The following is a 14264-nucleotide window of genomic DNA, read 5'->3' as shown; positions in this document are numbered from 1 at the left end:
AATACATTTAGAGGGTGCTGACGATGATGATTCTCATGAAAAGCAATTAAAACTAACAGCATTGATTCAAGTAGATCCTTGATACTTTTCACCAAATAATTTACACTAACATTTTTCCTACTCATCCTTAAACACTTATTTTTTCAACAATGACAAAAATATCTTTTGATAGAACACCTGTTTATTTCAGGTACTATTCTCAGATTCTAGGATGCATCAAAAACAAAACTTTCTGTCTTTTAGATCCTATGTTATATGGAAGAAGCCAGATAACATGAAAGATAGTAAGTGAATAATAGAGCATATTAGAGTATAATAAGAGGTATGAAAATATGAGGAAGGTATGGGAGATTAAGAATATACAAAAAGGAGGGGCACCTGGGTGGCTTGGGTATCTGGGTGACTGACTCTTGATTTAGGCTTAGGTCATGATCACACAGTTGTAAGATTGAGCCTTGCATCGGGCTCTATACTCACTGGGAAGTCTGCTTGAGATGCTCTCTCCCGCTGCCTCCCCTCTCTAAAATAAATAGATAAAGCTTAAAAGTAAAGAAAAAGAATATACAAAAAGGAGGGTCAGTAATTGTAAATATGGCAGTCAGACTCAGCCTCATTAAGAAAATGCTCTATGTGCAGAGACTTTAAAGAAGTGCAAGAACAGGTCCTGCAGTATCTAGGGTAAAAATCATTTGGGTGAAGAGAACAGAAAGCTCAAAGGCCCTGAGGTGGAAGCATGCAGGTCATTATGAAACAAGAGAGAAACCAGATGGAATGAACAAAGAGGAGAAAAGTAGATTAGGTCAAAAGAGTAAAAAGTGGCCCACAGACAACTGAAAAGGTCTCTTCCTTTTCATTTCAATTTATCTATATTTGGTTTTACTCTGAGGTACGTGGGAAGTCAAGGGGATTTTGAGTAGAGGGCGGAGATGACTTGTTTTAAATTTAAAAGAATCACTCCACTAATTTTAAAAAATTAGCTTAGGAGGACAAAGGTGGACACTGGGAGATTACTTTGAAAATTACTGCAATACTTCAGGCCAGAGAAGATGGTGGTCCTCCAGTAAGTGTTTCCTCTAGCATGACTGTTACTCAGCCTTTAGACAGAAGTTCGGCTAGTAGACATTTTCCCTTTTCTGTCTCTTGGAAAAAAAGGATGTTTCCTGTTCATTCCCATGTACATGGCCATGTAAACTGTAGTATAAACAAGTATTAACAAGTCAGGTAATATGCTATCCTGTAATAGAGCATCTTACGTTATACCATCATTTTGTAATAGTCACACTTTTATCTTTAAATCATAAATATTTAAAAAACAAATATTGTTGTCTGTTCTAAGTACAGCTGGAAATCCCTCATCCAGAATTATTTTTGATCATTATGACTTCTCAAATCATTCACGCCATCCTAAGGACCCAGGAGGAACTGATCAAACCAAAAACAAAATTGAAAGACATGATATCTCTTCAAAATCTCACCTTATACCTTAATTTAACTCTCAAATTATCTTTGCCTTTTCCACATGTCTTTTCATATGGTAACAATATGAGTGTGTATATTAAAAAGCATTAGGAATCTTCATCAAAAAGGTCTATTTCTTCTTTTCAATTTTTAAATACTTAAGATCCCAAATTTATTCTTCAACATAAAACTACTACTAAACTACCTCTTCCCAAGTGCCAAGTTCACCATTATTTTCTTATGAGGAGAGGGCATACTGTCATAATGTTTACTACACACAACATTTGGAAGCCAAAGTTTCTTTGATTATCATTTCTTTCTTACAGTGAAATTCACATAACAACTTGATGTAATTTCCGTTCATATGTTAATAACCAAAGAAGGATGTAACTCCCTATCCAATAATATGGAAGTCCCCTTTGGAAATAAAAACAGGACCAGGGGGAAAATTTAAGAGAAAATAAGACAAAGACAAATTATCACATAAGGAAACATGTTCCAAAAATACCCTCTAATGGTAATTACTGAAAATTTTCTAAAAACTGCAAAACAGTAATCATTAAAAAATAGTAAGACAAGTTTTGCCTTCCAGAATGTTAATACCTCAGTGATAGGATAGTTGTTTTTTTAAAAGATTTTATCATGCATGAGCATGGACATAGAGGGCCAGATAAAGAGGAAGAGAGAGCATCTCAAGGAGACTCTGACCTGAGTGTGGAGCTTGATTCAGGGCTCAATTTCAGATCCTGAAATCACCACCCAAGCTGAAATCAAGAGTTGGATGCTCAACCAACTGAGCCACCCAAGTCCCCTGGATTATTGTTTTTGTTGTTGTTGTTGTTCTATATTCATTACCAGATCTTTTTTGATTGATAGTATTTACAATGGAGAATACTTTTTTATAACTACTTCACATTATACAAGATCCTATTACTCAGATATGTGGCAGACATATTCCCTGAGCTATTTGAGGATAAAAAAGAGATGGAGTTGCTTGGTTTTTTTCATAATTTTTTTAACATAGCCATATTGATGATCAAAATAATAAAATAACTCTGATTGTAGTGAAGATAATTTTTTCATTTCCTTTTGCTGTTCAGAAATACATTCTTCCTTCTACCTGTGTCTGATACACTATTAGACATGGAGAAACACGTCATGGAAACACAGGGGCAATTTTTAAGGACAAAAAGCAACCCTGGTAGACCCAGAAATAATTATCTTCTTGAAACACCAAGGATTTATGGCAAATTCCATGTTAATATTAACTCAAAAGATATAAGTTCAGCTGACCTGACTCCATTTCTAGGGCTGTATTAACTAGAACCTAATACTGGACTTCCAATTCATTTGGCAAGTGCAGAATTATAGCTTCTCCATTCTCATCTAAGATTAAAGTTGGCTGAGCTCTCTTGATATTTTTAGCTGTTATTTTGACCTCAAATATCTCTTTTCTGTTTTGTTTTCTGCCCTTCTTATTATTTTAAATACTTCTCTCTGGTCTTCCACAGTGACACCCCAATCATTTTATTGACAACTTCTTCTCACAAATACTGTATGAGGGCACACTACAAAGTTGATCATAAATTATCGACAGGTGAATCCACACACAGCTGTGAGATGAGCTTTCTTGGGTTTCTGTGCTTCTGATTTGAAACCTGTTAAAGTATAATAAGGCAATTAGAACAAATATAAGAAATACTATCTACTATCTACACAATGCTGAAATAAATTGGCAAGGATATGGGCAAGGATATTGTTGAAAAAATTTCCTAAGTGGTTATATTATTGGAAAAAGAAACTTGAACTTAGGTTGCATTAGTTCTCAAATGGAAACAGAAGAGCCTTTGTTATTAAGACATAAAAATGACTCAAAAATTTGTTAAGAAAAATACTGTTAGTCACATAAAATTAAATAAAGCTTCTGACAAATTAAAAAAAATCATTTACTATTCTATAGACAGTTCTTTATCTTTCAACCTCTTAACTAGAAGTGTATTTATCAAATAAAACAAGTTCATGAAATTATCTTTGTGTATATTTAGTGAGTAGACCAAGCAGAAGAGTTATTATTGAGAAGAATCTAGAACTAGATGAAGAATCATAGGGGTGCCTGGGTGGCTCAGTCATTTAAGTATCTGCCTTCAGCTCAGGTCATGATCCCAGGGTCCTGGGATTAGGTCCCACTTTGGGCTCCCTATTCAGTGGGAAAGTCTATTTCTCCCTCTACCCCTCCCCCCTGCTTGTAATCTCCCTCTCTCATACTCTCTTTCTCTGAACTAAATAAATAAAATCTTGGGAAGAAAATAAATGAGGAATCATAGATATCAAGGCCATTTAAAGACAGGGAAAACAGCATTATATATATATTTTTTCAGCATTATATATTTTAATGCATTCTGAAGATAGAATTATATTACAATACAGTGATAGACAATTATGATCATTATCCTGGGTGAGTGGGAGTATGACTCTGTTCTATTTGCTCTTCAGTCTCCTGAAGGAGCCGTGATAATTATTCAAACTTAAAAGGTAACACTGAGTTTCACTGTAAAGGCTATGGACTAGTACTCTTCATCTTGTGTATCTAGCTCTAAAGAGGCTCTGGGACTGGAAGATTGAGAGAATTCTTTTGTAGAAATGGCTAGGCTAAAAGTATGAGACAACTTTGATTCAGGCCTCAGAGAGAATTTTGACTGGTATTCTCCAAAACTTTCCTTGATGTTGAAGAGTTTTTTTGAGTATGGACAGAGCTACATTTCGGGCTCTCTGCTCCGCAGGGAGCCTGCTTCCCTCTCTCTCTCTGCCTGCCTCTCCATCTACTTGTGATTTCTCTCTGTCAAATAAATAAATAAAATCTTTAAAAAAAAAATAGTATTAGATACAGAACTAAATTCTAAAGGAAACAGTAGAGAGTATTCTTCAGGTTTAAGGAAAATGGTTGAAATGGAAGGTAGGAGAGACAGAAATAAATAAGAACTAATGCAAATCATAAATATGTGGGAAAATCTAGATGAATTGTATATCAATCTATGTATCTACTGTTTTCTAGGACTATATTTTTACTGAATCTGAGGTGCCATCAATTGTGAAGAGAACATTTATTTAACTAATACTGTGAAATAAATTCATCCAGGATGGAATTTAGTAGAAAACCCTGCAGAACAAAGGACAATTCTTGTGTAGGAGTAAATGAAAACGAAAACTACAACCAGAAAAGAGGAACCAAGAGACGTGCCTGTCTCAATCTTGCCCCCAAGTGGAGGATGGGAGAAAAACATTACATCCCCTGAGAAGCTGAACCACAAGCTGGTACTTACAGGTCTTCCATTTGAATCCATAATACCAGTGTATTTAAAACAAACCAAGACAAAACAAAACAAAACAAAACAACAACAACAACAACAAAACATGCAGAGTGTTTTAGTACTCTCAGGTTTGTGGTGCCTTTCATTGACTGGCAGAAGCAAACACTAATCCTTCTTGACAGGCTCGACTTCAGTTCACACCTACAGTGATGATAAAAGACCAGCAGCTGTAAGACAGGTGCCAAATGTAGAGATTTAAAATGTGGGAAAAGATGTGAAAGCATTAAAGTACACAAAAATAATAACATGTAAATTGGGGAGGGAGGACAGAGAGTAAAGAAGTATTCTAATATATTTTTAAATTGCCCAGGAAGAACATTATAAAACAATTAATATTAGACTTTGAGGAGTGAAGAATATGTGTTATAATATTTAGAGCAACTTCAAAAATTAGTAAGAGTAAATTCTAAATTGCTGTAAGAAAAAGTGGAGTTATAAAATTATTAAACATTTCAAAGAGAAGAAAGACAAGTAAAAGTACTTTGAATGGTCTGTGCACTGTACAGTATAAAAATTCTAAATCTATATGTGCCTAATAGTACACCATCAGCCAAACAAAATTGTTACAGAATTGTAAATAGTGTCACAGTGGCAGATTTTAATCTACTTTTCTCAGCAAGGGAAGAAGAAGCAGATAAAAGTCAAAGGATTGGAATCACATGTACTATGTTCTCCGACCACAATGGAATTAAGCTAAGACCTGAAGCAAAAGGATAATTATAAACACAGAGATATTTATAAATTAAGAAGTACATTTGGGGGGCACCTGGGTGGCTCAGCGGGTTAAAGCCTCTGCCTTCCGCTCAGGTCATGATCCCAGAGTCCTGGGATGGAGCCCCACATGGGGTTCTCTGCTCAGCGGGGAGCCTGTTTCCCCCTCTTTCTCTCTGCCTGCCTCTCTGCCTACTTATGATCTCTGTCAAATAAATAAATAAAATATTAAAAAAAAAGAAGTGCATTTGGAAGTAACTCATAGGTCAAAGAACAACTCACAATGGAAATTAAAAAGTATGATAATAATAAAAATACATTGAAATTATAGCCTTAAATAAACATACTTTAGAAAAAGAAAGGGGGAATTTCAGGAGTCAAACATCCATAAAAGAAATTAGAAAGAATAGCAAATAAAACACAAAGAAATTGAATGGGAAAAAGTAATAAATCTGAGAACGGAAATAAATATATTTTTTTAAAGGACACAGAGGAAAGAGAGAAAGAATCAACAAAACCTAAAATTCTTTTTTTGAAGAGAGAAATTGAGTTGGAAAATAAACCTATTGAGAATAATGGGAAAACAAACAAATGAACAAAAAAACAGACATTTGCACATATATATATATATATATATATATATATATATACATGCTAATAACAGAAATTTAGAAGGAGAATATAATTTCATATTTTTCAGGTATGAAAAAGAAAATAAATGACAATTACAATGAGGAAGACCTCAATATTTTGCGATGGTTAATTTTCTGTGTTAACTTGACTAACCACACCCAGATTCCACATTATTTCTAATTATATCTTGAGGGTGTTTCTGGGTGAAATTAGCCTTTGAATCAGTGGACACAGGAAAGTAGACTGCCCACCCCGTGTGGGTGGGTATCATCCAGTCCACTGAGGGCTTAAATAGAACAAAAAGTCCTCAGGAGGAAGACTTTGTCTTTTCCTGCCTCACTGTGTGAGCTGAGGCATGTTAGTGTAGTTCATCTTTTTTCTTTCTACCTGAGCCCTGAGTTTTACACCATGAGCTTCCCTGGTTCCCAGCCCCTCATGCTTGAAGGGAATTTATAGCCCCAGGCTATCCTGGGTACCAGCTTGCAAATGGCAGGTTATTAGCTTCCATCTGAAAGCTTCCATATGGAAGCTTCTTAGCTTCCATAATCTTGTGAGCCAGTTCCTCATAAGAAATCTCCATGTAGGACGCCTGGGTGGCTCAGTGGGTTAAGCCGCTTCCTTCAGCTCAGGTCATGATCTCAGGGTCCTGGGATCAAGTCCCACATCGGGCTCTCTGCTCAGCAGGGGGCCTGCTTCCCTTCCTCTCTCTCTAGCTGCCTCTCTGCCTACTTGTGATCTCTGTCTGTCAAATAAATAAATAAAATCTTAAAAAAAAAAAAAAGAAAGGGAAATCTCCATGTATCAGTTATTCCTCCTTGTGTGGATCAGTCAGGGGTCTTCAGAACCAATAGATCTGTATAGATCTTCTTCTCTAAGGAACCCTAGCTGATCCACACACAGTAAGGGAGAATTTATAATGTAAATGAGAAATATGTTTAAAATAAATTTATAGAGTCTGAAACATGGTTGCTTTCAAAATTAATAGTAACTTGTGTCACAAATTTACTAGGTGTTGGATGCTATGCTAAGTGATTTGACTTTTATCTCCTTTATCTTAAAATCCTAATAAAAAGGTTTTATTTTTATTCTTATTTACAGATGAGGAAAGAGGGGTTCAGGTAGGTCAAGCAACTTATCCAATTTCACACAGAGAGCGGGCCAATCATTGTCTCAAGCTGAGAACTGACTCCAAAGCCTATGCTCTTCACCACGATTTTACATTAACAGTGATGACTTCTAACTGAACTACTTCAGACAGGTGCCAGGTGTGCCCCTTGTAAGAAAGCTGAGGAACATTTGTGCTGCACTAGACGACCACTCAACTCATTTTGACTGGAAGGTTCTCCTCTACCTTGTTTTCTTTCTTTCTTTCTTTCCTTCTTTCTTTCTTTCTTTCTTTCTTTCTTTTTTCTTTCTTTCTTTCTTTCTTTCTTCTTTTTTTTTTTTTTCCTGATTCACTCTTTTTCTCTCTATCACCATTTCTCTTTCTCTCATTCTCATAAGTGGCCCACAGATCAGGTCCTTAACTGCTTGGCATGCTCTTATCCTTCTGAGAAAGGGTATGAAGTATTGTCCTTCAGATACTTACAAGTTAGAAGAGAACACTGAGCCATCCTCCCAGAGCCATGGTCCTTCAGTCTGATGGCGAGAAAGTCCTATCCAGAATGAATTATCAGGTTGAGAAGACATGTGCCTTACTACAAATTCCTGTAGGAAAACATAAATATAAATACATGTCAAAGAGTCATGGAGAGAGTGAGACAGACAGAGATGATAGAGATAAAAAGATGGAGAGAGACTCTCACAGACATTGAGAGAGAACACAGATTGAATCGCCTTGGTGAAGAACGCAGGCATACACTGGCATCAACCGAGAGAGAAGTACCAATTATTGATTGTCTTTGAGTGTCTCAAAAAGTATATTTCGTTTCTTCAAAGTCAATATTGTTTAGTTTTCCAATAAAAAAAGAGACCTATAATGTCAAAATTATAATGCCTCCATGCAACTTGCTTGACAAGACCCATGAATGACAGACCCCTGAGGCCATTTTCATGGAAAACAGGCCACTATCTTCTCCAATTGAATATATGAATTTGTAACACTTTTGTCAAGAAATGCTTTGCAGAGTTAGATAAAAATATAAAAATAACTCCGTTCCACTGCATGTTCTATGAATAAGTAATTTGAGGTTTAATGCTGAAATTTGACAAACAACGGGAACATCGAAAAGCCAGACAGACTTCCAGTATGATTCCTTTTCTTTGTCGCGCTCTACTTCCGTTCATTTTCATGCGAACTACGACTGTTGGGTAACACAGGATGGAAACACAGAAGTTGAAAGGAAATGAAAGTAAATGTAGGAGTTACAGAGTGTTTAGATTTATATAGTGTAGAGTGTTTTCTGACTATTAATGCCTTTTCCTAGCCCAAGTGAATTCTACCCTTCATTCAAGATGCCTTATAACTCTCACTTTTTCTGTAAAACTTTATGTATCTGGACATCTCTCTCTGAATTTCTATCATTGATTGCCAAAAGCAGATATTTAACTTTTAGCAACTGTTGTTTCTTTCTTCTTAGAAACTACGTAAGCATTGAATTAGCAAGGTTACTTTTTAAACTTCTTTGCCTTTCCCAGTATCTTGCAAGAAGTAAATGATTTATAAATGTATATTATTATTGCTGCTTTTTCCCTTGATAATAATGATGACAAGGGGGAGAATTTTCTATTTTACTCAACTAAATTTAAGAATTGAAATCCAAACCCACAAAAATGAGTAGTGGCCTGATTGTCATAGTCATGCAACTTGTAGTGTGTTTGATAGATTTGTTTTAAAGTAAAACACATTGGGGCCCATGGGTGGTGCAGTTGGTTAAGCGTCCGACTCTTGGTTTTGGCTCAGGTCCATATCTCAGGGTCATGAGATCAAGACCTGCATCAGGCTCCATGCTCAGTACAGAATCTTCTTGAGACACTCTCTTTCCTTCTGCCCCACTCTCTGCCTCATGCACACACACTCTCTCTCTAAAATAAAACAAATAAAACCTTTAAAAAAATAAAGTGAAAGTATTTATTTTTTTTAATTAATTAAAAAACCATATATTTTACCCATTTAATACATGCTGTTTTAATTATGGAGGATATTAAGTGTGACTTTCTCTTAGGTAAAATTTTTTAAATATTTTATTTATTTATTTGAGAGAGAGTGCTAGAGATAGAGAGCATCAGCAGGGGGAGGGGCAAAGAGGGGGGATTACTCCTCACTGAGCAGGGAACCAGATGTGAGACTCCATCCCAGGACCTTGGGATCATGACCTGAGCGGAAGGCAGACACTTAAGTGACTATGCCACCCAGGTGCCCTCTCTTAGGGAAAATTATCTTTACCTGGAATTATGTATTTTTCTGCTCAATATTGACTACAGATAATTACAAGTGAAGTCCACACTCACCAGTTCTTCTGCACTGTCTATCTTCAGGAGGTTAGAGTATAGTTGAGAACACTGACTTTTACTTCTATTCCAGGAAGTTAATGATGTGCTAAATAGATAACAGTTGTTCTTGTGTATGATCCAGTTAGGAGGACAAGAGCTGGAAAAATCTCCTGGAAATAAAATGTAAATACAATGAGGTTCATAACAATTCATAATAATAGGGATGTGATTTTTATAGAAGAGACCACATTGAAATCCCCTCATTCAATTAAAATTTAAAAATGAATTAACCATAAACAGTTTTAGACAGTCAACCCTCCTTTCCTTCCTGGCCTCTCCTCCATTCTTCCACCTTCAGTCCAGAACTCCCTTTCCTCATGATAATTTTTAAAGTAAATCAATTCAAAAGCAATCATCAAGATACACAGTCACTTCATGTTAACTTATTTTAGAGTTGTGAGATCCATTTAAGTATGCAGTTTTCCAAATGAAAAACATATAAGAGCAATTGTTCACATTATAGAGAATACCTACTTTCTATTTTTATCTATTTGATATAAATAGTGAGAAAGTATGGGTCCAGAGATGGAAAATTGAAATCAAAATATTATCATACTCAATTTTGATACAATGAGGAAAAAAAGGGTCATGTATATGAAGTTGCAATAAAATTAATGAAATTGTATGATTAAAGAAAAACAAATATAACTAGAGTTTTAAGGACTATATCTATTAGGTCTATGTCTTTGTGTATGTTTAATTCACATACAATTCTTATTTCTTGGCACATTTTTCCTTCTTTCCTTTCCTCTCCCTTTCTTCCTTTCTGACATCCAATTTCCTATTCTATCTCTGTTACTTTAAAATGTCAATTGGCCAAATGCATGGGATATTTATATGACTTTATTGCATATATGACAGGGACATACTATATACTGAGGTAATACTTATGTGTGCTTTCATGAATATGCAATCCTTGCCCATAAAAGTATTGCCTTTACCTACCCTACTCCAGGTCTTAGCCCCAGTTATTAACCTTCCTGGATTAAGAATTCCATTCATCTTTTAACCCTGTCCTTGCCTGTGGTTCTGAGAGACTTGGTAGGAGTCACGTGGTCTTCTAAAGATGATTGTGTGGGTAGACTGTGGTTCTCTTTATTTCTTGATGGAAAGGTATCGTTCTTCAATGGGTTGCTCCCTGAATTGGATTTCCAAATAGCTTCATATACCAACAACAATTATAGTGACAGAAAAAAAAAAGTCATTCTACTATATATATTTGAAATGATAATTCCAAGATCCATATTTCTGTTGGAATACAAAGGGGTATATTTTTATTAACAATAAATAGATAACACATTGCTGATTGAGAGGTAAAAATAGATGGTAGATAGAGAGATAGATAGGTGATAGAATAGATGATAGATAAATAGATGGGGAAAAAAATTACTTCCATGAAGGTGTAGTAAAAATTAGGAGAAAAACAAAGCAGATAAAGAATATAAAAGAGAAAGCAAGAGGCACATGAAATACCATCAACTGGACCCATGATAGACTTGAAATAGTAATAAATCTTCTATCTTTCTTCTGTTATTTAAAAATGAGAGCTCTTTGAGGCACAATAATATCTTATTGATAAGAGAACATGTGGGATACAAAATCTAAAGGAATTCATTCACCCATCACAAAATATCTATTTAGTAAGTTCCTCAGGTAATCCCTGGTATTATTCAGAAGAGTTTAGATTAAAGATTAAGTATAAAATAATTTCCTTAGATCATGAGGTTTGTAAAAATAGTTTATAGTCTTATTAGGGAATTTATTTCATTAAGAAGATAAGCACCTTATTGCACTTCCTTCTTCACTTCCCCTGGTTTACTACCATTAACGTATCTTAGGAATTTCACACCCTTAAAACAAGCTATTCAAGAAAGACAATAGAGCAATATAGTTAAGAGTATGCATTTTTTAGGGGTGCCTGAGTGCTTCAGTTGGTTAAGCCTCAGACTCTTAATTTCAGCTCAGATCATGATCTCAGGGTCATCAGATGGAACCCTGCGTCAGGCTCTGTAATGAGTATGGAGCCTGCTCCAGAATCTTTTTCCCTCCTTCCCTCCCCCACTCACTCTGGGATCCCTCTAATAGGAGAAGGAGGGGGAGGAGGGGGAGGAAGAGAATGGAGGGAAAGAAAAAAGAATATGCATTTTTTCAGTCTAATCATGGTCTTACCACTAATTAGTTTATGGCCCTAAAAAATAAAATGCACCTCCCCCCACCTCTCACTTCTCTTATAAGTAAAATGAGAAAGTGTAGCACTGATTCAATTGGGGTAATATACAGATTCCACATGCCAAGCTCTTAAGAGTGCCTGGCACATAATAAATGCTTATCGAATGTCTGTTATAGTTGAGTTGTTGTTGTTGTTGTTGTTGATCTCCCTCACCAATACTCACCCATGGTACCCAGGATCACAGCTATGACCAGTTTTAGCAAGCATAGGATTCCCAAAGTCAGAGCAATGGAACGCCAACGAGGAGATGTAGCACATGTTACTAAGAAGAGAGAGGGAAGAGAAATTAAAATGAAAAAATATGATAAATCACAGAGAACTTCAGTTCTACAGTGCATCAAAATCTGGAAAATTCTAAAGTGAATTACTAATCACTGACATACAGATAATCTAGTCATCTAGGATTATCTGAATTTTCCCTCACATTTGGCATACCTCCTTAAGCTCTGGAACTGCAGTTTCAGCACAGTGCCTTGACATCTGTACACTCCTAATTTCAGGTTCACACTGATGGTCCTGACATTACCAGAGTTTCTGAAATCCCACTCATCTCACTCAGACAGCTGACTGTCTTCTATAAAAATAGAAGATAGCCCTGGTTACTGAGGACAACCTTTTCTTTTCACTTATTTTTTTGCACAGCCTTGGGCAAATTATTCCCTCTGTTTATTCATTTCTCTTTGTGAAAAACTGAGGTAATAATACTCCAGAGTTTCATTGTGGGAAGCAAATGAGCTAACATATAAAAGCACCTAGTCTAGAGGCTACTAGCACATTATATATAACTCACTGTTAGTCAACAAATACATAGAAACATAAATCTGCCTCCCTACCTCTTGCATCATCCAGTTTTTCTAGTACTCCTCAACTGGTTGAGCAAGAAAAGAATTGCATACGTGGTAAAGGGAAAATAATTGTGCAATGTGGGTTACCACAAAGCAGAAGAGAGCAAATTCTCATGTCAAGACTTAGGAATAATCTTTCTCCTGATAAGAGGGAACTCATTTTATGTTAATACCATTGCACCAAGGATATAGTTCTCCCTTTGAGAATAAGCATTACAAGCATTTCAGAGAATTGTCAAATAGGAGAGCCATAGAGGAAACCACATGACTCATTCTATTAAGGGAAAGAGCTTGTAATGCCTTTCTCCATATTTTATTCCTTTTCTGTTATGTTTAAGACTCCTGTTCTGCAAATGGAATCGTTTCATCCAGCACATATATTTTCCCTCACTAGTGTACAAAAGACTTCAATTTGATTAAGAAAAACATCCGAATCAGTGTCTTACCTCAAAAAACACATTTTGTGATTCCAAACCCTATGACCAAAGTCCCTTTGGCCTTTACCACAAAATCACAAATCTGTTTCTTTCCTCACCTATCTCCTCTCTTTTCATTCTTCTCTTTCTTATCTTCAATATCCTGGTGTTGTTCACATGTATTTATTTAAGTTTCCATGACTTCCATTCTATGAGTTATTCCTTGCTACCAAACAAGCAACAAGTCACTCCTATTGAAATTCTTACATCTTTGCATTTCATCACACTTATTTACTGTTCCTTACTGCTGAAGGGTCTATTTCTACAGAAAAGAGAAATTTTATTTTCTTTTTTTTCTTAGATCTTATTTATTCATGAGAGAGAGAGAAGCAGAGAGAGAAGCAGGCTCCCTGCGGAACTCAATCTCAGGACCCTGGGATCATGACCTGAGCCAAAGGCAGAAACTTAACTGACTGAGCCACCCAGGCACCCAAGAAATTGTATTTTCTGTTATGATAATAATTAATTTAAATACTGATAGTCACCAAATGCTTGCAATGAGGAAAGATATTTCAAAAATCTTCAGTGAGTTCTGAAAATCTTTTCAAAGGTTTTTAGGCTACATATCATAAATCTCTCAAATTTTCTCCACATAAGTGTTTTCGTTGATGAGAACAAGAACACTGAAGGTAGAAAGAAAAGATACCTTTCTCTAACACCACACGTCTCCCAGTGATGCCTTGATAGTGGAAGTCTAATTGAGTATAACCATCTTCATCCAAATTTTCTACCTCAGCATGGGATCCCATTGTTCTACTGAGTTCCTGAATTGACACAGCATTTGAGAGTTCTCCTTTTCTTTTCTAAAGACAAAAGAGGATGTATGGGTCAAATCATGTGGGGTAGGCATTTACTGAGTTTTAACAAGTTGAGCTCAAGTAAGTAGTCCAACCAGATAGAGCCAAAGGCAGGAAATGAAAACTATGCTGTGATAAGTTCCCATTTGTAACTTTAGATCTTGTTTCCAAGACTGATGAGTCTTAAGAAAAGTATAAGGCAGCACAATAGACAAATCTTTGTTTCAGACCAAATATAAGAAAAATAAAACGTG

The 14264-nt window shown here is 35.8% G+C and overlaps 1 protein-coding gene across 5 annotated transcripts; it reads right to left on the bottom strand.

Moving 5' to 3' along the window:
- Positions 1–2961: 2961 nt before the first annotated feature.
- Positions 2962–14051, bottom strand: CLEC7A (C-type lectin domain containing 7A). 5 transcript variants are annotated; one of them, XM_004779734.3, is made up of 6 exons: positions 13860–14051; positions 12056–12154; positions 10684–10821; positions 9621–9772; positions 7759–7877; positions 2962–3116 (listed from the first exon to the last, which is right to left on the bottom strand). In XM_004779734.3, exons 1-6 carry the CDS (start codon positions 13960–13962, stop codon positions 2981–2983), a joined length of 747 nt encoding a protein of 248 aa, XP_004779791.1. In that variant the 5' UTR covers positions 13963–14051; the 3' UTR covers positions 2962–2980. The 5 variants fall into 5 exon arrangements, with proteins under 5 accessions (XP_004779791.1, XP_012905014.1, XP_004779792.1 ...); XM_013049560.2 differs by having other exon boundaries at positions 10684–10800; XM_004779735.3 differs by lacking the exon at positions 10684–10821.
- Positions 14052–14264: the final 213 nt, after the last annotated feature.

The sequence above is a fragment of the Mustela putorius genome, unplaced genomic scaffold (genome assembly GCF_011764305.1).
Source record: "Mustela putorius furo isolate JIRA1106 unplaced genomic scaffold, ASM1176430v1.1 tig00537227_pilon_pilon_pilon, whole genome shotgun sequence".
In the NCBI taxonomy this organism is placed as follows: Eukaryota; Metazoa; Chordata; class Mammalia; order Carnivora; family Mustelidae; genus Mustela; species Mustela putorius.
The sequence above is the reverse complement of the archived record's forward strand: the minus strand, read 5'-3'. Positions and strand labels throughout refer to the sequence as shown.